Source organism: Ptychodera flava, chromosome 11 (assembly GCF_041260155.1).
Source record: "Ptychodera flava strain L36383 chromosome 11, AS_Pfla_20210202, whole genome shotgun sequence".
In the NCBI taxonomy this organism is placed as follows: Eukaryota; Metazoa; Hemichordata; class Enteropneusta; family Ptychoderidae; genus Ptychodera; species Ptychodera flava.
Genome location: NC_091938.1, coordinates 16778576 through 16798974, shown reverse-complemented (window position 1 = coordinate 16798974; position 20399 = coordinate 16778576). Strand labels below are relative to the sequence as shown.

General features: G+C 34.9%; 1 protein-coding gene across 20 annotated transcripts in view; it reads right to left on the bottom strand.

The window, feature by feature from the left end:
* Positions 1-290: 290 nt before the first annotated feature.
* The window catches only part of LOC139143659 (dual specificity calcium/calmodulin-dependent 3',5'-cyclic nucleotide phosphodiesterase 1A-like), a 280905-nt gene continuing 260796 nt past the window's right edge, over positions 291-20399 (bottom strand). For 18 of the 20 annotated variants that reach the window (XM_070714153.1, XM_070714154.1, XM_070714155.1 and 15 more), the window contains 12 exons: positions 18098-18280; positions 16233-16299; positions 15100-15216; positions 13819-13959; positions 12808-12908; positions 11905-12030; positions 11373-11474; positions 10901-11021; positions 9965-10046; positions 9253-9543; positions 8470-8640; positions 291-4678 (listed from right to left, as the gene is read on the bottom strand). In XM_070714153.1, coding sequence (XP_070570254.1) covers positions 4362-4678; positions 8470-8640; positions 9253-9543; positions 9965-10046; positions 10901-11021; positions 11373-11474; positions 11905-12030; positions 12808-12908; positions 13819-13959; positions 15100-15216; positions 16233-16299; positions 18098-18280 — 1819 coding nt within the window. In that variant the 3' untranslated portion in view covers positions 291-4361. Of the gene's footprint in view, positions 4679-7216; positions 7233-8469; positions 8641-9252; positions 9544-9964; positions 10047-10900; positions 11022-11372; positions 11475-11904; positions 12031-12807; positions 12909-13818; positions 13960-15099; positions 15217-16232; positions 16300-18097; positions 18281-20399 lie in introns of all 20 variants that reach the window. The other 2 variants (XM_070714164.1, XM_070714173.1) reach the window with 1 other exon arrangement.

Below are 20399 nucleotides of genomic sequence, written 5' to 3'. Positions count from 1 at the left end.
ATGGATTGGTATGATTGCGATTATTTTTCTGTATGTCTACGATCATTATTTCTGTGTGATGGGATAATTCGCTGGCGCAAAGACAAAGCATTAGCATTACATTACCTTGGCTACTTACTGAGCCTTGGCATAGTAGGGCATTGCGCGTTGCACATGAAATGATACACAGTATGTGACATCTGTACACGCCGTCTAACACATGGTAGTACACCATTTTTCCCACGTTCTCCCTCCCTACACATATATGGCTGACTAACGATACAAGAATTAGGACTTGCACGATTCACAGATTCATTTTTATGTATATCAGGTTTATTCATTACTTGATGGCTGAAAATTTCCTTACAATATTAATCAGCCTTGTAAACATAAACATACATTGACCAAATATTCTAGTCATCAAATCCCAAAAGTTATATGAAATATACAAGAAATATGTCATATCTGAGTTCAGCTTATCCTGACATAAATACCATGAAAAACGAAAATAAAACTTAACACTTTTCTATAATATCCTTGCACTTTATGGATGAAAGGTAGGCTGTATTAAAACACATGTAGCTCTGCATACTTTTATGTTCAAGTGGGTTTATGTTGATTCTAACTCTTGAATGATTTTCTGTTTGTGTAGCGACACTCTAAAACTAAAACGCATTCACCACGTTCAGGATTGATCAGCGCTTTGGAGTAATTGGGTTAACGTTATCAGCGGAGTGATTCGGATGAACGCAATTCTGCGAAAAAAGAAGTGCGCACATAGACTCGTTCCACGTGTAGGTATTGTTTGTTCGCAACTCTAACAAGTCATTCCAGGTTACTTGCTTTAATGCTTACCAGGACTTCAATAAGTGGTTGAAATAGAAAATGACAGAGCAAACTGAAATGATGTAACTTGACATAAACACACGCCTTTGCTTGTGCATGTTTTCCTTGTTGTAATCATCGGCAAAAATGGTGTGACGCCTCCGATGACTTTCAGGGATGACAGTGCTTATCAATGCATGTCTGGCTTGGCGTAACACAAAATGAAAACGACTGCATTAAACTGCCTTACTGGATCACATATCACAGCAAACAACACATATTATGTACACTGTAAACAGCTTTTTTTTTAGTTCATTGTTTTAGGGAGAAAGTACTGGTATTTCTGAAGTACATTTCGAAGTTGATTAAATTATACAGTAACGCATTTGTTGAATAAAAGCCATGATTTTGTCATTAGGAACATATCAGGAACATGACCAATGGACAAAGCGGGACTGGTGGCCATATTTGATTGTGTTGCAAAACATATTGATATGATCAGAAAGGTCAACATGTATTGTACTTTGTATGCAAAAACTTAGTTTGGGCATTTCTGGACAGGAAGACAATGGTGAGAAGATGGCTGCCTGGCAGCCATGTTCATATTTTTGCTTAAGAAAATTTGAATGCAGGCTTTTGACAAAAACAATTTGCAGAGAAAAGGTACTGGATGTTTGTCTGGAGTTGTGTTCACATAAAGAATTTGACATCTATCTCATGGCGTGTGGTCTTTTTCAACTCAGACACAACTGGTGCAGATCTGTTCCATGGGCTTACCACAAACCTGAGACAAATAATTGTACCTCTTTTTACACAGGGTAACTGGCAATCAACGAATTGTTGGGAAAGACAGTCAATAACTCTTTTATCTAGGAGGACATATCAAATACTGTGAATGATTCTGGCATGAGGAAAATGACCTCAAAACTGACATAATAATACAATTCAACATGGCCGCCAGGTAGCTGATTTGTTCCATTTATTCTTGTGAACTTAGCTGGACCCTTTCAACTGTGCACTTTTTACTACTCTATGCATTGTATCTAAGTTTGCAACAAGATAGGTTCATATTGGGAGACAAGCTAAAAACAAAAACATGAGATCAATAAATTATAACTGTATGTTTCTGTTACTGATAGCTGTACAAATACTTTTTTATTTTGAAAACCAAAGCTTGATTACTAAATAGTAAAAGTCATTTACATAAATTAGTTGTCTTCACGATTGAAATGCCGTAGTAGACTTTATAAATTATATGTTTGATTCAACTGTCTCAGCAAGCTGTTGCCATATGGACACTTAATAGTTCATACCTATCACATACTCCCCCCTCTTCCTGAAATTGAAATGAACTGAAACTTTCTTGCTTATGAACTTGTACATCTCTGGTATGCAAATGCCATCAGACTTTGGCTAAAGAAAAAGTCTCTACTGTTGTCACTTGATGGATCCCGGTGTTTTTCAGCCTTTACAAGTAACAGGCCACATTTCCTTTGCCGTATAGATTCTATGAGTGCTATATTCAGTACATAAGTGTTGTTCCATCACCTTGGCAAAATTCAACCTCATCATAAATATGAGCATTTATCCATACGGGTTTGCCATTCAATGATGCAATACTCACAGCCACTTCTTGCATCAAATATATTACTATGAGGTATCTGTTAACAGATCAGAGAATGCAACAAGCAGAAATGCATGACAATGGAACTTTCAAGATTTCATTCAGAGTAAATACTGTATTCTGCAAACCTGATGCTCTGGGAAGGGATTAAAATACTGCTGGTTGTAAGTCAAATATAATGAAAATTACTTCAAACTATATCGACAAATTTAAATTGGCATACACAAAAAGCTTCTTGTAAATATTTCCATTACTCAGATATGACACACTGAACAAGGTACACAACTTTAATGATTGAGAAATTGCTTAAAACAGACACCGATGGACAATTTTTGTTTTAACAATTCAAAAAAATATTTTCTGTGGAAATTCCAAAGTTCATATTATGGTATCAGAAACTTATTTGGAAAACCATCAAACCAAATATATATCTGATATAGGATTTTTTCGGGGAAGGTTAAGGATTTTATACAGAATATTAAATTTTCAACTGCTGATAATGTGTGTTTTTTAAAGCATGAATATTCATGCTATTTAAATACATGCTAAATTCTCTATGTGTACAGAGGTATTTAAAATGAATCCATTTGAGGCTATTATTATTTTGATAACATTTAAACATGTACAAATGGCAGAAAATGTTAATAATATTTTGTAAAAGCCTTGTATGACATAAATTTGACTGAAATCAATTAACTATTGCTACATCAAAATTAATTTTCTCTTTGCAGTTTTATGTTTGGAGACTTATACAGGATAGCATGACCAAGGTTTGTTTGTTTTTGGTAGAAAGAAAGGGTCTTCGGTTTTACTTATTCACGGTCACTTCCATAAACTATGATTCATTGTAATAAATAGACTCCTCGAGATGGCGCCTGAGTTCACTTAGGATGTAAATACCACTCATTATGACACCAGCTTCTCTAGCAAAGTGAAACAAAAGTGAATATCTCACATCTATATCATGATTATCTCATGTTTATGCAACAATTCACAGGTACTTCCTGCCCAGCCAAACATACATGTAAATGACATTATACCATGACCAGTCGATGATGAACGTCATATTTCAGCCCAGAAAAATAATCAATGAAGTCAAGATGTAGGCAAAGCTGATAGCAAAGCCAGAGTTTTTCTAGAAAATGAGCTTTAGCTGCTATCCTGACGGGCATCACATTTCTGATCAGTTGAAAGTTTTCAGTCAAACATAATCCCTTAGTGGCTTAAGAAATTCAAGACAAGAACAAAGTAGCCAGTATGAAACATTTTAAACAAAGAGATAATTCCCATTTGCTTATAGAAGATAGCTATTACTGTACAAAGAAATCTGCATTCTTTTAGCTAAGAATAAGTAATTTAGCATGCACATTTCAGATACTCCGTCGTGAGAACTGCTTTTAAAGAAACGACTGAGAAACTAACATATTTTCATCCAATTCTCATCTCTAAATGGATCATCTGCATAAATAAATACTTGTCCTGGATGAAAGATGCATGCGGACATTTCTCAACTGATGAGAAATGAAAATATGAAAATATAAACTTATTTTACTATACATAACAAATCAAAGTGACATCTGTACAGATTCATGAAAGATCTGGGGGGGGAGGGGGTTCAAGTCTGGAAAATGTTAGTTAAATTCTACCTAGAGAAAATAATAACAAACAAAACATTATTAAACAGCACCTGAAGACATGAGGAAATGACCATTTCATTTTTCTTTTAAATAAAAAAATTCACATCCAAACTTTATAGCTTTGAGCTTGAATTGTGTTTAACTTACTGTCAAATCTAGGAAAATATCAGGACCACACTAGAATAAGTATATTTTTTAGATTACTTCTTTATTTTTTGGCTGTAAATACAAAGCCAAAACTCACTTTCACGACATGATAAAATAAAAACTAACAATCCATATAAAAAAGGATGGTTCTACTCGTCTGCTAGTTTGCTTTTTTTTGATGAAGTCTTGGTACTTCTGATTGTAATGTTCTGTACAGTTTGTGTCTTGGTTTGGGAGGCGAGGTCCACATCCCCACCTGCCGGATCTTCCAAAACTGCCACCATCATGGCGGCTGCTGGTAACGACGAGGACGATGCAGAGGAGGTTCCACCGTGAGCGGCGGTCGACGATAACACAGGTAGACTTCTGCTGGGTGCCAGGTTGACTTTTAATGCTGAGGTGACGGTGAATCCTGAGGCCGAACGGGTGAACGTCGTGGTCAGATTCTGAAAATCTTGTCTTGCGCCTGAGTCGAGGAGAAAAGAAAATACATGTCAAGAAACTGCTGGACTGAGATTTCTATCAAACTGTTTCTTATTAGAAGTGAAAACATGCAAGCATTTGCATTCACAGTCAGCCATATGTCATTGATAGTACAACCAGCTCCAGTGGTTTTGCAAATTTAAGTTTTGGTACATTGTAAGTGGTTTGGGAACCTGGTGTAATTTTTTGTTGTTTCCTAATAGGACTGCATTAATATATCAAGGGGAACCCCCATAACATGACTTGGGAACCCTGCCAAATGTACCAGAGTCCTATCCGTAACATAAACATTGAATGTCATGATGGACAACACATCACTTTTGCTGGCTGTATAATATAACGATGTCGCATAATATACATTCCTTCTGATTAAGTTAGATTATGTCAAGCTTGATGAAAATTGTTGTTGAATTTCAAGCATCGCTACTGATTGGGTAAAAATTAACCAAAAATTGTTAAGATGGACTCAGCATGGTTTGACAATTAGTGATCTTTGACTAAACTGTCAAAGATACTATTCCTGCAGGCTGACATGATAGCTCCTGGGATGCAAATGGTTACCAAGAAAGGAAAAAAAATCGACACTGCTTTGAAAAGAAATGTTAACCCACTCATTACTTCTATGACTTGCATGTGTAAATATGACACATGGACCACTGAATTATTGTGAAGATTACTATGAAAGCGGTCTGGCAGAAGTTGTAAACATTTGATATTTTACATTATGAGATGCAAACTCCGGTGTAAAGAATGCTATATATATGTTGCATTATACACACATGAAGTGAAAGAAATTGTGAAAAGTTAAACAATAACTGTGAAAGAGATTGCTTATGGTTAGATTATCATTAATGATCAAAATTTGAATTTTTTGCAGTTGCCAGCAAGATCTGAGGGGCTAAATCAACAAAATTTTACGATTACGTCAGGGAAATATATTTTTTAACTCACAAATAAAATGAAAATTGTTGCTCTTTTTTACAATTATTAGCTCATATATATATATATATATATATATATATATATATATATATATATATATATATATATATATATACCTTGATATAATGGATAACAAACCAAAGCAGATAAATAACTGTATCTCACAGCATAAAGAATGGTCACACGAAATTATTGTGATCACAGTATATGTAATATAATATGCTATGCTCATGGAGTTAGAGGTTGCATAATTTTACAGCGACCTAGCATGAGTATTGAATCCAAGTTGGTGACTTAGAAACCTACTTTTTTGATAAATGTTCAATGAGAAATAGAGATGCTTTGAAAATTACGAAGTACATACAATGTGAAAAGATGCGATTATAGAATTTTTATGATTCAACAGATCATTCAATGTCACAAGGCCACATCATAACAGAGTTTACCCCTTTAGCCACCAAATCATGGTAGATTCCCATTGTCTCCTACTGCAAAACTGGGTATCTATTGGCAAATGTGGGTGGAACAGCTTTGACAAGAACAAATCAGCCAGCATGTCATCAAACTCTCAGTTCAGAGGTCAGGAAATCACCAACTTAGATGGCACACTTTACTCACGCTATCGCTGTAAGATTATCATCTCACGTTATAATGTATTCAGTGTAAAACAAAGGAAACAACACGTGATCATTTATTAAGTGAAATTCCTTAAAAAAGAAGAGTTAAAGATAAAACTCCATTCAATATTTTCTGAAAGCGAACAAATTAAAAGAAAGAGGACAGATGTTAGTGAAGGAAAAAAAAACTTAATTTAAAAAAGGTTGATAAACAGTCTAGCAGAAATGCATGCATTTAATGCTGTAAATAAATTTACAAAAAAATGCCGCAATCTTGTAGTTTAAGAGATGCAAAAATGCAAAACAAAGTGACAGTCACTAAGCGATGAATGAGTTATGGGTAGCTGAATGGAATTCCTCCGAATTGAGATAGTATTGGTGATGCTTTACTTGAACGCCATGCTGTCTAGGACTATATCGCATGCATACATGGCACTGTATGGTATATGATGAAGCCCTTGCTGCTTTCAGTAAATACAGTGGAACTACTTTTCACTTATTGTGCACATCAAACTTGGTATGACACCTCTACCTTTCCAAAGATGTAGGGATAAGTTTTACTTTGTGAAACCAAAATTGAAACAAACAGCTGACAAGAAATTGACAAAGTTCTCTGATTAAATTTTGCTCATTTTGCAACAACTTGCAATAAGTAGTTAAGAATATTTCAAGCTTCCTTGGTTTTTGAAATGGAAATGCTGTGAATAAGTGGTGAATTTTTTTGTGGGAAGAGTATGTGGATTGGCAAAAAATTGTTACTATGGGTGACTACATGATGAGCTACATACTACATCTGGTGATTGAGGCCTACTACGCAACTAAACAAACACTATCTCATGAAGAATTCCATTTCCGCCGAATGTGGTTTTTTTTATATTTTTATTTTTTATCGTCGAGAACGACTAGCGTGATGCTTTGACACGCATTTGAAAAAGGCACAAAAAAAGAACTGGGAAAATTACCTTCACTTTGTATCATCTGAAAAAAACGAAAAAAGTAAAAAAGTACGATAAACAAAATCAGTTGGAAATATTTATCGACAGAGATGTAAAAATACAGAGATTCTAAGAGAGAGGAAAAAACTACAGGATAAATATGCATGGAATTATAGTAGGTTGTGATCCGTAGTCCATGAAAACCTTACTTTCCCTTGAGGGGAAGATTTTGAGGTAGTAAAGCCAGTAGATGCAGGCAATGTACAATTTAAGAATACATTCATAGGAATATCTGATTTTAAGAAGGTAACATATCCTGGAATGTACCAGTAACAGAAATAGTGATTTGGGGGGGGGGACAGCAGTGAGAAGGGGAGCAGATAATAATGGGGTGATCTTCTTTAAAGCTGTAACAGGTAGAAATTCCTAGGGAGATTCCTGGCGCGACAGCAAAGCAATTTAGGCTGTAGGTATACTGTTTCACTTTGTGTTGAGTATACCAAGTTTGGTCTTTCACGATATCCAATGATATGATTTTCCTCCCTGTAGTTTTACGCTGTCGGATTCTCTAAAAAGGTAAAGTTTTATATCCACATCTTTTTTAACGGATATGTACTTGACTTGAAAAATATTTTCGGGTGAAAATTTTCAGAAACACTAATGCATAGAGGAATCACATGTAACACTGTCAAAGGTAATGTCTTGCAGAATTTCTGTTCACGTTAAAAATTAGGCCTGAAAACGTTTTGTGTGATAGCTTGTACTACAGCCTTGCTATAAGCAGTCATGCTGTGTTTCCTAATAAGTAACGTTCAGGAACCATGGTGCAGTGTTGTCATGTGAACAAGTTTCTTGTGTGGAAGTTTCAGTGTTCTGTGAAACTTTCTTCTATTTCTATGCTTTCATGATAAATGTGCAGAGGAATGGTCAGGCCAAGTGTTACAAAAATTGCTTTGGCTGAAAGCTTCTTCTGTAAAGATTAGATACGTACATATAACTATTTTATTTTTTAAGGCTTGTTATACAGATAATTGCTTAAATGTTGGCCGAGTAAAGATTAGTCTGTGAGCTGTTTTGCGATAGTTTCTTCTAAGAATATGTCAGCTTTGTGTGTTGTTTGAACGCTTACCTGTTGGCAGATTCTGTAATAACTTTTGTGAAGCAAAAAATATTCAAATCCTGAGTCAAGATTTGCAGCAAAGTGTACAGATAGAAACTGTAAAATACATTAAAAAGTTGCTGCAAGGTCAAAGGGCAAAGGTTTGTTTGCATGACCTCACCTGTCACTGTGCTTCCTGTTGCCGTGGGAACAGCATCCTCTTTGCATGTGCTGTCGACGCCAGAATCATTGCTGGCGTCTGATTTGCGTTCTTCTGATACTGAGACCTCGTTTTCACTTTCTGCAACGGCGTCTGCGTTTGCTGCTTCTGCGGCTGCTTTGGCTTCTGCATCTGTGACACACAATAGAAAGCGTGATCAAAATTATCCTTTTCTCTTAATTTTGATGATTAACACAGTGTAATCCATCAAACTAACTCTTACAAACAGAAGCTAAAAGACAAGTATCTTTGCCACAGAGATGCCGAACACCATAACAAATCTTAGCATTGTACCTTTCAATTCGTGGAGGCTTCCAGCCTTGCTGTTGCAAGGGCCCCCTCGAGTATGACTTGAAAAATTCTTTTGTTTTCATGAACCACAGGCAAGAAGGATACACTTTACTTTCTTAAAACTGACCTTTTGTACATCTAAAAGCATTTGATGATTGAAGCATTGATGTACAAGTATTGACATGTATTGTTTAACCACCTATATGTAATGATTATGAAAGACTATCAATGTGGCACATTTATGTACCAAAAAGAATAAGTGAAATTTTCACAGTATGCCTGCAGGTTCTGAAAATGTCAGATGCTATATGTTAAAAATATTTGACACTTGTTTACACCCTAAACAAATCGCAAAGCATTCCTACTCAGACTTGCTTTCCTCTTTATATGCGGCTTATTCACCAAACCACACGCACTCAAAGAATGGAAAAGAAAACTACAACATATGCTTACCTTTCCTAGCTCTCTCTTTCCACAGATGTCTGTTGAGTTGCAAGGGGTCTGCCCACGACCTCCTGATCGTCACTGGGCTATCAGCACTGCCTGTACTACTGATCCGCCTGGCCACAGACCCTGAACTGCCACTGCTACTGCTGCTGCTCTTTCTGTCACCATCTCTGTCTGTCGTACTCTCACTGAGGCTTGCCTCCTCAATGGGCCTTGGCCCGATACCCGGGGGAATTATTTTCTCGAGCATGTCTCCCAGGACTTGAAAACTAGGGTCTACGATAAAATCTATGAAACCTGCAAATGACGGAAAGAGTATCAGAGAGCAAGTTAAGTGACTGAAATTTGGAACTATATTCTATTTTTCTCCAAAGAAACATACTCATGTACACAAGCAATATAGCTACATTGGCTTAAAATTGGCAGCTTTTTGCTCTACACTACATAACCATATATTTTTCTTATAATCAGAAAGAATAAACATGGTCTGATTTATAACATTGAGGCTTTTTTGAAAAAGATTGCAATTTTTGATTTTGCGTTTTTCGAATAAGATTTGGTACCAAGGTAAACATGTAAATACATTATTTATGTTTATGTGATGTCAATTCCTTTTACCTAGGAAACACAATACCAGAGGATGTTTTTTTGCTATAAAGAGCAGACATCTTTATACTGGTTTGCATTTGACACGGTTTCTACTGATGCCATGACTGACCTATTTGTGATTCAGCAATGACTGTTGAACTCCTATCACAAAGCGGTGAAAATGGTATCCCCAATTCTTGTTCCTTGTCACCCTGAAAATATCGGGAAATAAAAATGTTAAATAATATCATGTATACATAGAAATCAGAAGAAACAAAAACAATATCATAAAATTTTTGAATTTTTATTAATATTCAATGCCTGCATATCATTCTTCTGGGAGTACATTTCGTACGAGCTGTTTTAAATAGATTTTATTTTAGCTCAATGTATTCTATACATGTGTATGTACGAGGAGCAATCAGGACCACTTATTGGATGTCTTTGTGTATGTTTCTGGATATGAGATGTTCTTTTCGGTGATAATAGTCCTCATCTTTTAACAAACAATATTCTGTCTGTGAGTAAACTGCAATATTAACCCTTCCACGTCAACTTCCCTGTCAAGAGGTCCATCTTTGCTGTACAGAAAAAACAGCGCTGTGCCAAAATTGGAAGATGAACACGGTAAATCACTTGAAGTAAACTAGATTTTAAGGTAAAATGCACCTCGGGGACAGACATTTGGATTCTTAAATTGTTACTATTCCTTATTGATCTACCACTTGTGGGGCTCATTTTAAAAGCTCTTGGAGTAAGAAAAATTTTTACCATCCTAGTTTTTTGAAAAATTTTATATTTCTCCCAGGAGTTAACACAGGGATGATGGCCATTTTAAATTTCAAATATCAGTAAATGTCAGGTAATTTGGTTTTCTAGTACCAAACTTTGCACAGTGACCTTTTTATTTTTATTCTTGATTTGGTAAGAGAATGGCTGAAAGTTTCATTGAGGAAAGTTTGAGCAAAAGTTTGAGTCTTCCAATTTTTGAGGTGCATACTACCTGAAGTTAGGAGCATAGAATGAGGACAAGTAGCTGTATCTCACACATAATTTTTATGCTCACCTGTCTGAAGAATTCTTCCATGAGTAACTCTGTCCACCTGTAGTGTATGGGCCAGTCTTTGGCCGGGTGGCTGATATCAGCACAATGCAATACTAATGACAATGCTTTGGATTTGTCGATGCTGGGAAAAAAATGACATACAAATATCTTTCAGTCACATGCTTTTACAGGAAAGCATATCAAAGACAGGCAGATATGGCATTATACTATACAAGTAGTTCAAATCATTAGTGTTAGATTCAAAATTTTGCTTTGAAAAGTGTTGGTTAAGTACAATGCCACCTTACATATGATGGACTCAGTATGACTGTACTTAATCTGTAAAAGCAGATTACAGTATGCACATATAAATATATTGTGCATTAAAATAATGTGGCATGTTCTGTTCACAATGCACTCAACATTTTAAAAGCAGCAATTAATGGAGAAACACAAATTTTGCTTGAAAACTAGATAAGTATATTGCACTTACTTTTCAGGTACGCTGAGCAGATTTTTCATTTGTTTGATTTGCTGGAAGTGATAGGACATATCTGTAGCTAGCACCATGTCAATTACCAATGATCTACATTCCCTGTAATCATAAGATTTAATCAGATATGATTAGATCTGATTGATTTAATGAAAGTGATAGTATATACAGCTATATACATGGAATGTAGCCTATCAAGATAAGATTTGATTTGAAAAGATTAGATCTGAATGATTTCCCTGAATTAATGGGATACATCATGTCAATCACCAATGATCTACATTCAATGTTGGTACAAGATTTAATTAGATAAGATTAGATCTGATTGATTTGATAGTGACAGAATACGTATCAGTAGCTGGCATCATGTCAATTTTGTATTATCGAAATTCAATATAACACACAATTTCATTTAATAGACAAGATCAGATGTGACTGACTGCTTGAAAGTGACAGGACATATGACATATGAGCCTAGAAATTGATAGATAACTTCAAGGTTGTTGACAAAGCTAAATCAGTAAATGCTTACCTGTATTCATCCCGAGATAAGTTACTGAGTATATTTTTGTCTTCATCCAGCAAGACCCTGAATGCACAACTGATGTGGTGGTTTTCAAGTACAGCCCTGTCGTTGTATAATAATGCTGTTTCTGACCTGCATAAAGTACATTGTAAAAACAAAACATGAGGGCATATTAGTTCATGAAAAGATGTGCACCCATATACTGATGTTGTGTAAGATTATGAAGAATACAATGTGATTGATTGCAATTCATTGGTATGAATTAACCCTGTAATGGTCACTGACACATTTTGGTATTATCATGTTATAAATGTAAACTTCCCTAAACAGTGCGACATCTTTGTTCTAGAGAAGGAATACAGTAAAAATTTGCCTTGAGTAAACCAAAATACTACAAACTGCGTACATTTTTCATTTTCACTCCGCTGACTATGGGATACTGTGTAAAACTAATCTCAATATTTAAAACTGACCGCTTGAGCAAGCTCTCCATTCTTCCCCACTTCATGAAGTGTGAATTTTGATAGGTTTGTTAGAATTTCAATAGTTGATACATTGTAGTTAAACAGAATCACCTGACAAAGGTACATGTGTACAGCTGTCAACAAGGAAATGTCATAAACCCTTTAAGAGGCAAAGTCAATTTTTGTCACCTTTATAAAATATATCCTAGTCAATTTTTTCAGATTTTTGCCAAAATTTTGATAAAAATCTGCAGCCAAGGAAGTGTTTTGACTATTTGGTCCAAAATTATCAAAAAAATACAGAAAAATCATAAAAATTGGTAAAATGTTGTACTAAACTTTTGGTGGGCAAAATTAAGGCACACAAAGGGTTAATTCCTCATGGTGAGAATTATCCCTGTCAGGCCTACAGAGAGTTACACTGCATGATCAAATAACAGCTTACCTTGAATTGACATGGAAGTTATTCGTTGTTCCAGTATGTTCATAGTCATGGATAAGAGCTGCTAATAAGGATGCTAAAATTTCTAAATCTGTCAACCAATGCTGGTGAAGAAAAGGATGATAATAATTATAATAGAAGATAATCTTCTTTCAGGTGAAATGAGCTCCAAAACTGAGTTTTAAACTTTTGTGTAAACTGACCTCTAGGAATTTTAAAACAATCTTCTTTCATAATCGAACATAAAAATTAAGAGTCACATGCAAAGTTTGGGACATGAAAGTGAAATAAGCTAAAATTTACATTAGGCCAAAGTAATTAAAGTCTTTGTTTTGTGTCCACTAAAAATGGGAAAAGGTATGCGTCTAAGCGGCTGGAAAACACACACAAGAAAATTAACACAATGTAATTTGATTGCAGCAAATAAAAAATTGTATAAAAATTCTAGATCAGAAAAGCTAAGCGGTTATGTCTTAAAATTTCCTATTCAAATACACTGTGTGTGTTTTTCACGAAAACCTTTAAAACCTACGCGGGTGGGGATGCAAAACAAAGAATTGAATTACTTTGGCCTTACTGAAATTCAAAATGGCTACCACCCCTGAGTTAACTCTATGGGGAAAAACTAGATTTTCCAATTCCACAAAAACAAGATGGTGAAAATCCCATTGACTCCAAGAGCTTAAAAATGAGTTTGCAACAGCAGTGTACCATAAATGTATTGTAAAAATTTCAGAGTTGGAAAATCGGTCCCTGAGGTACATTTTACGTTGCTATATCAAAGTGAAATTTGTTCTCGTTAAACTGCCCACAGAGAGTGTGTGAACATGAATCGTGATTTATCACCGATAAGACTTCACAGCATAAACATATCCTTGTTTTGTTTTGACTCTTCACTTTAAATCTGTCATACCTTGGTTTGACATAGGCCCTGTTGTTGTCAAAGGTGTGAGTGGTTCCACAGATTCTGACATGGAAAGTGTGGTAGAACTGATAAAGAGTCCATGTACTCACCATGAGACCTGTATGAACTAAGACATGATGGATGGTCTGCGTGACATCTGCTGCATGGATTAAATTATGGTAGGGATTTTTATATTTGCTGTAGCCAGCTTCCATGACATCAAGGAATGCATTCAGGTTTGTTACAGGTATCTGAAAGTTAAAAAAAATTCAAAAAATTTAGAAACAATATAGACTTTTGAAAAAGTACAAAATATTCACAGCTTTTTGTTCCATTTAAAAGAACACTACATATTTACATCTTGGGAAAAAGAAAGCAAACATCAGTGGGTTTGTGAGTGGTTCTGGACTTTACCATTCAAGTATGGCTTGTACTGTGTACCATGTGTCGGGGAGAAAACTAGTTATAGCATGGAGGTAAGAAGAGACTATTCCTAACTCAATGGTTAGAGTGACTGATAAATTTTTGTCACAAAAAATATCTTTTAGGTGGAGTGAAATTTATCTCAGGGGAATCTTTCATGTGAGTTTGAAGAAACCATGACGACTGAAACATTTGGTACCAAACACAGCCTAATAAACTACTTCCAATAACCTTACATGATGGGTCCTCTTTCCTTTCACTCCAACTAATACTACTTTTTACGTGCACAACTTTATGGGTCGTTTATTTGTTGGTCTGAACGAGGGGCATTGTATGCATTTATAGAAACTAACAGATCCATTTCATGATGGGATAACAAATGAATAAGTACAACGCATGAACCATGAAAAGTGGTATTGAACCTGTCTATGGTTTGACAAGCTGTTTTATTAATGAGAAATCAATACTGGTAATGCTTTCATTCTCAGACCATTGAAGGTAGAATTCATCTCCTAGACAGGTATGTAGATTCTCAACTTTTTACGATTCTTTTCTGATCTACCACCTGTTGAGGGCTCATTTTACAGCTCTTGGAGCAATGAAAATAGTCATCATTTTAGTTTATTGAAAATCTAAAATTTTTCTTTTTCTTTATAGAGTTATACAGGGATGGCAGCTTTTTGCATTTCAAATATCGGGAAATTTTAGGTACCGGTAATTTTGTTTCTCTAGCACCAAATTTTGCACAATGACCCCAGATTTTTATTCCTGATTTGGTGAGAGAATAGATAAGCTTTCACTGAAAAAATTTAAGCAAAAGTTTAAATCTTTCGCTTTCAAGGCATGTACTACCAAAAATGATAGAACAAGTGACTGGCAATAAAAACTATGATTCTCAGACTTTTTATAGTGTCTTTTCAGGAAAGCAAATTAAACTGTGTGAGAAAAAGTACAGAGGAATGACTTACCTTGAACTTGGAGATGAGGTCGTACCGTGTAAAGAGTTCATATGCCATGTATTTCAATGCATGGTTTTCACTGGCATCATTCAGAGCAAACACACTGAATGACCAGTCATCCACATTCTGAAATCAAGAAACCATATAATTGTCAATTTTATCTGATGCTGGCTTCTTCTTCTGGTGAATAAGAGATGATGAAATAATCAATGAAATGAAAGCATCTGGTAGACTGACTTGGTCACTGAAGATTACTCCAGACAGATATATCTTTTTATTGCTTACAGAAATTCAATCAGACTGTCTCATAGGATGAAAATCAGTGTTTTCCTTTTTCAAAAGATTTTTCTGTCATGTATCATTGTTCAGTTGTCTAAGATTTGAGCATGCTATCTCCAACTGACTACCATCAGTCCAATTGAGTGTTCACAGGCTGCCCTCTGATGGTGAAACTTGAGAATAACTTTTCTTTTGTTTTCTTAATGTTTAACCCTGTGAGTGCTGTAATTCTTCCAACCAAAATTTCAGTGCAACATTTACCTATGTTTATGAATTTTTCTCTAATTTTTTGATAACATCAGACCAAGTGGACATCACTTTTCATTGGTTATACTTTTTAAATCAAAATTTGGGGAAAATCTGGAAAAAAAATTGTCTTGATCTGAAACACATTGTGTGGATTATATTAATGAAGGCAAAAAAAATGACTTTGGCACTCAAAGGGCTAATATACATGGTCATTTTACAACCTTAAATATCATCCTAACGGTTTCAGTCAATATGGAGCCATCAGTTCCCTTGACCTTGCATTGATATTTGGACTTCACTGTCACAAAACGCCCGGAACACTGTACATTTCATTTGCTAAACAAGATTGATGTATTTTTAATCATCTTTGGCAGGCAATCAATTTTTGAGCTCGTAGTGTATTGCACTCCAACAGAATTTACATTTATAAGATTTCATCTGCTAGGCTCTTTCAGCGCACGGCAAAGTTCAGGGCTGTTTGTGGTACACACACGAGCAAAAAAAAAAAAGCCCCTTTGACGGTGGCCGTTTTGTCGATGTTAGGGATATACACAACCATTAAATGTATGGTTGCTGCGTGAGGGACCTCTCGTAAAGTAGTTTTTATCACCTACCTTAAATAAATTGATAACTTGAGGAGGATAGGTAATACCAGACATACCAGATAACCTTCTGTATATCCTGTTAACACAAAACGCAGACCGTACGTCAAAGAGACACATATGTTATCTGCCTGCATTTCTTTGATTTTTGAATCTTTTCGCCAGTGGGTTACTATTATTATTGAATTTCATCAAAGATATGGGACACTAAATTTTTGATAAACCTACAGATAAATTTATCTTCAACAACATTCATTTGATTTGATAAGTCATCTCTTCAATATCCCTCAACATTTGGCAACATTTTTTGAACATGAATTTCTTGTATAATTGTACACAAAAAAGAGACGCTCGATAAAAATCTAACTTGGCTAAAAAAAAAAGATTTAATATCTGATATGGAAGTTTATACATGTTGTTCTGCTTTGTCAGACACGCTGAAATATTAGTTGACAGAGCTGTGTTCTCAAGCTGTAGTGAAGTAGGCTTTTGTTGCGTATAAGACATGAATGCAAATCCCGTTTTCGTATCTGGTTTCATGATACATCTACAATCAGTGTGGCGTTACTGCTTTGTACATCACCACTACAGTATTATTTCAAAAGATTTTGAAAAAATTGACAGAAAAAAAAAAAACTGATACGTTTTCAGGAACACAAACATGTCCTATAACAGTAGTAGACAAAAGAAATTAATCATGGATTTTCAATTAGATAGGATTAAATTCACGCTTAGGTATTCTTTTGAAAATTATTATTAACTCAAAAATATGATAGATATATTATCCATGATATCAGATATATTTCATGGTTTTGCAAAGGTCACTAGAATACTTGTAAAACATTACATACAGTGCTGATCAACTGTGGCTAGTAGGAATTATTTACAATATATGTTTTTTATAGGAAACTTCCAAGGGTCATTTTGGTGCAGCTGATGATTGTATTGTTTAATGTAGACATAAACCTGTCTCTCTATCAAAGGCATTTCAAGATCAGTATATTGACCTTAACCTTCACCTTGCATTGTGTCAATATTATGTGAGAATGCAGATAATAATTGCTGGTTATAAATGACACATTATCGACAATTTCTATAACTGTATACTTTTATACTTTTAATAACAGTATAATTACTGTAGCAAATGAACTGCTTTGAGAAATCAGATGGAGTCATTCTTTGTCAAAGCGAGCGCCTGCCATAAAATTACGATTTATATTTAGGTAGGTAAATTACACTCAAATTACAAGAAGATAACTTTGGAATGAATTAAACATGCATTTTGAAGTACATGCTATCAATATGGATACAAGTAATACAACTACCGGTATTACACACTTATAACTGGTATGTAAATATTGTTGTACATATTGCAATAATACTGCATATTTACAATGTTCATATATCTTATATACCTTGTTTAATATTGTTCATACATTTATACAATATACATATATTTTTTTTCTTTCTTTTTGGAACAAATTTGGAAAATGCTAAATGCTTTAAGTTACAGAAGACTAACAATTACGGAGTTGTACCTGTGTAGTTGGAAACTAGCAGTTAAGTTGTATTGCCTATTGGCTGGAGTTTTTAGCTGTTAAAGTGTTTTACAAAGAGTACAAGCATCTTAATGTTAAAAGAGCAGTGCTTCAAGTTACGTACATGTCAAATGGAAGGAGAGAATTCGTTAAACTTCCATGTGGACTTAATCCAAAAATCTAGCAACATATTTATATAATGATTGCAATTTCAAGGGAATACAAAAGACAGAAACGCCTTATAATCTTCTTAGCACTTCTGTTAATCCCGATCCTAGGCCTTTTCGAGCCCGGGTTTCATGAAAACAGAATTACATTTTTTAAGGTTGTGTGTCTTACCTATCCACAAATATGCCTGCCCTGACAGCTTGCACAATACTTCGGAACTTGGGCTTTTCATCTGTGGTTCTGCCAGCTTTGCTGAACTGCCTTGTAAATGTAGAAGCCAACCAGTCCCTGACTTCGTTTGGCACCGCATCTGGATTGACTTCGGATAACTCGTCATCTTCGTCATACAGCCGCCTGGACATAGAGAGAAAGAGAGGGGGGCCGGAAGGACAGGAGACAATTGAAGATGAAGTCCCAGAAATTTAATAGATATGGCATCAAACAATAATTCTAGGCTTCCCAACACACATCAGACATGTACATGTAATCAGACACATATACTGGTAAACAAACACCTGCATACAAAAAAGCAATATCCCTAAGGGTGATCAACAGATATGCAGAGGAAAATCATTGAGTTTCCTGGAGAATATTTCAAGATTTTTCTCCCTGATTATTGATATCATTTCTGGAGACATTATCCGTGAGGGAAAATGTCATGTAATCCAATCCTCCATATTTCCTTACTTTTTGCAAATAAAAGAGAGCTCATCCTGAAATCATACAAGGTAGAACATGTTTAGGAATAAATGCTGAATCAATTTTCACACCATATCCGTGTTGCTTCACAGTTAACGTGAATTGTCACCAAGAAATCTTTAGACAAATATTATCATGTATTATTTGTTGATTTTCTACACCAGAAAAATCTCGCCAACTGATCAAGTTCCCCTGAGATAGATGCACATTGCACTACCACCACACAGTATTAAAGTGAGGCTATACCCACAATTCCTCTTGATTTGTGCACCCAGACATTTTTGGCCGAAGGCTCATTCAATTTAACAATAGACAGTAGTTCCCCCTCTACTGTCTATGATTCTATCAATTTAAAAACAACTTGAAACTTAAAATTTAATTTCAAGATTATTGGTTTGAAATATGCTCCAAAATAATTGATTATGTTTAAAATTCAAGATTATATTGAATAAGAAGTCGATGTTTGAAGGCGCTAAAAATTAAACACTTGTCAAGGTAAAGTTATCGTATCACCTGTCAGACACGCAAATTTCCTTTGTCATGAACACTCATAAAAATTCAATATCCCCAAAGTTTCCTTGAAAATATTGTGTATGACTGTCAAAAATATATGTCGATAAAAACTTGCTATCTTCATCGAGGAAATGGGGTTGATCTTCTCATTATTCACAGAGGGAAATGAGAAAATTATGATGATCAAAGACGTTGCCAGAATTTTGTAATATGGACCAAGCTGTTCTATGTACAGAAGAAATCTACTTCAGTTCAATGAGTGATCTCTATGTGTAATGATCATGGAGAATTGTGGGTAACATCACTTTATACTGTGCACCACAACATTCCATTATCTGACTAAACCCAAAGTCCCTGTATACACACATATAACCAAACCACTAAAAATAATGACAAAACAGTATCATGCCATCAGTATTTTAAATAGAACATAGTAGTATTGAGGGATATTTGAATATCTTTTTAGGGCTAAGTCAAACTACATGTGTGGGTAGTTTTGTAATAATTCAGAAGAGTACAGGAAATACATCCGGAAGGTCAAACCGAAGCCATGAGCAGGTCCTTTCTTAAAAGAAATTTTTTTTATCAAGCTTAATAAAAGATTTTCAGAAAATGTTGCATAATTTTGTCTTATTTATTCAAAAGTGACTTGCCTTGTCTCTCATTAGTAAATCAAACTTGCCCAACAAAATAATTGTACTTGAAATTGAACTTCAAGCAGTGAAGCAGATGCATTAATTAATTAATTAATTAATTAGCCAGACACCAAAAAAGTACAAGGTACTGGTACTTCTCAAAATAACAGTTCACTATTCTCAAAATGTTGATATCACTAATTTCATTTAAATTTTAACAGATATATAATACGTAGCAAGAGTTGTAAAATTTTAACTTCACCTGGTGTTCAGTTTCTGAGAAATTTTTGACCATATCAACAAATGTGATAAAATTCGTGGCCCTGGCGTTATATGGTTGTAATGATGAAAAAACTATACATTGCAATCAACACCATTTTTTGAATTTGACCAGTCAATGCACCTAAAATACAATATAACTTAACCCTTTGAACCCAGCTCAGAAAAAAATGTCCATATGAATGATGTCATAGGTCACCAGGAGGTCAGGGTGCAAAAGGTTAAAAAGATCTCTTGGCTTTTATCACTTGAAAAAAGAAAGAACTGTGCAAATCTCATTGTCTTTTTGTGCAAAAGAGAAAGCAGTCAGGCCTAGGAACCTGTAAACTAAATTTGGCATTTTACAA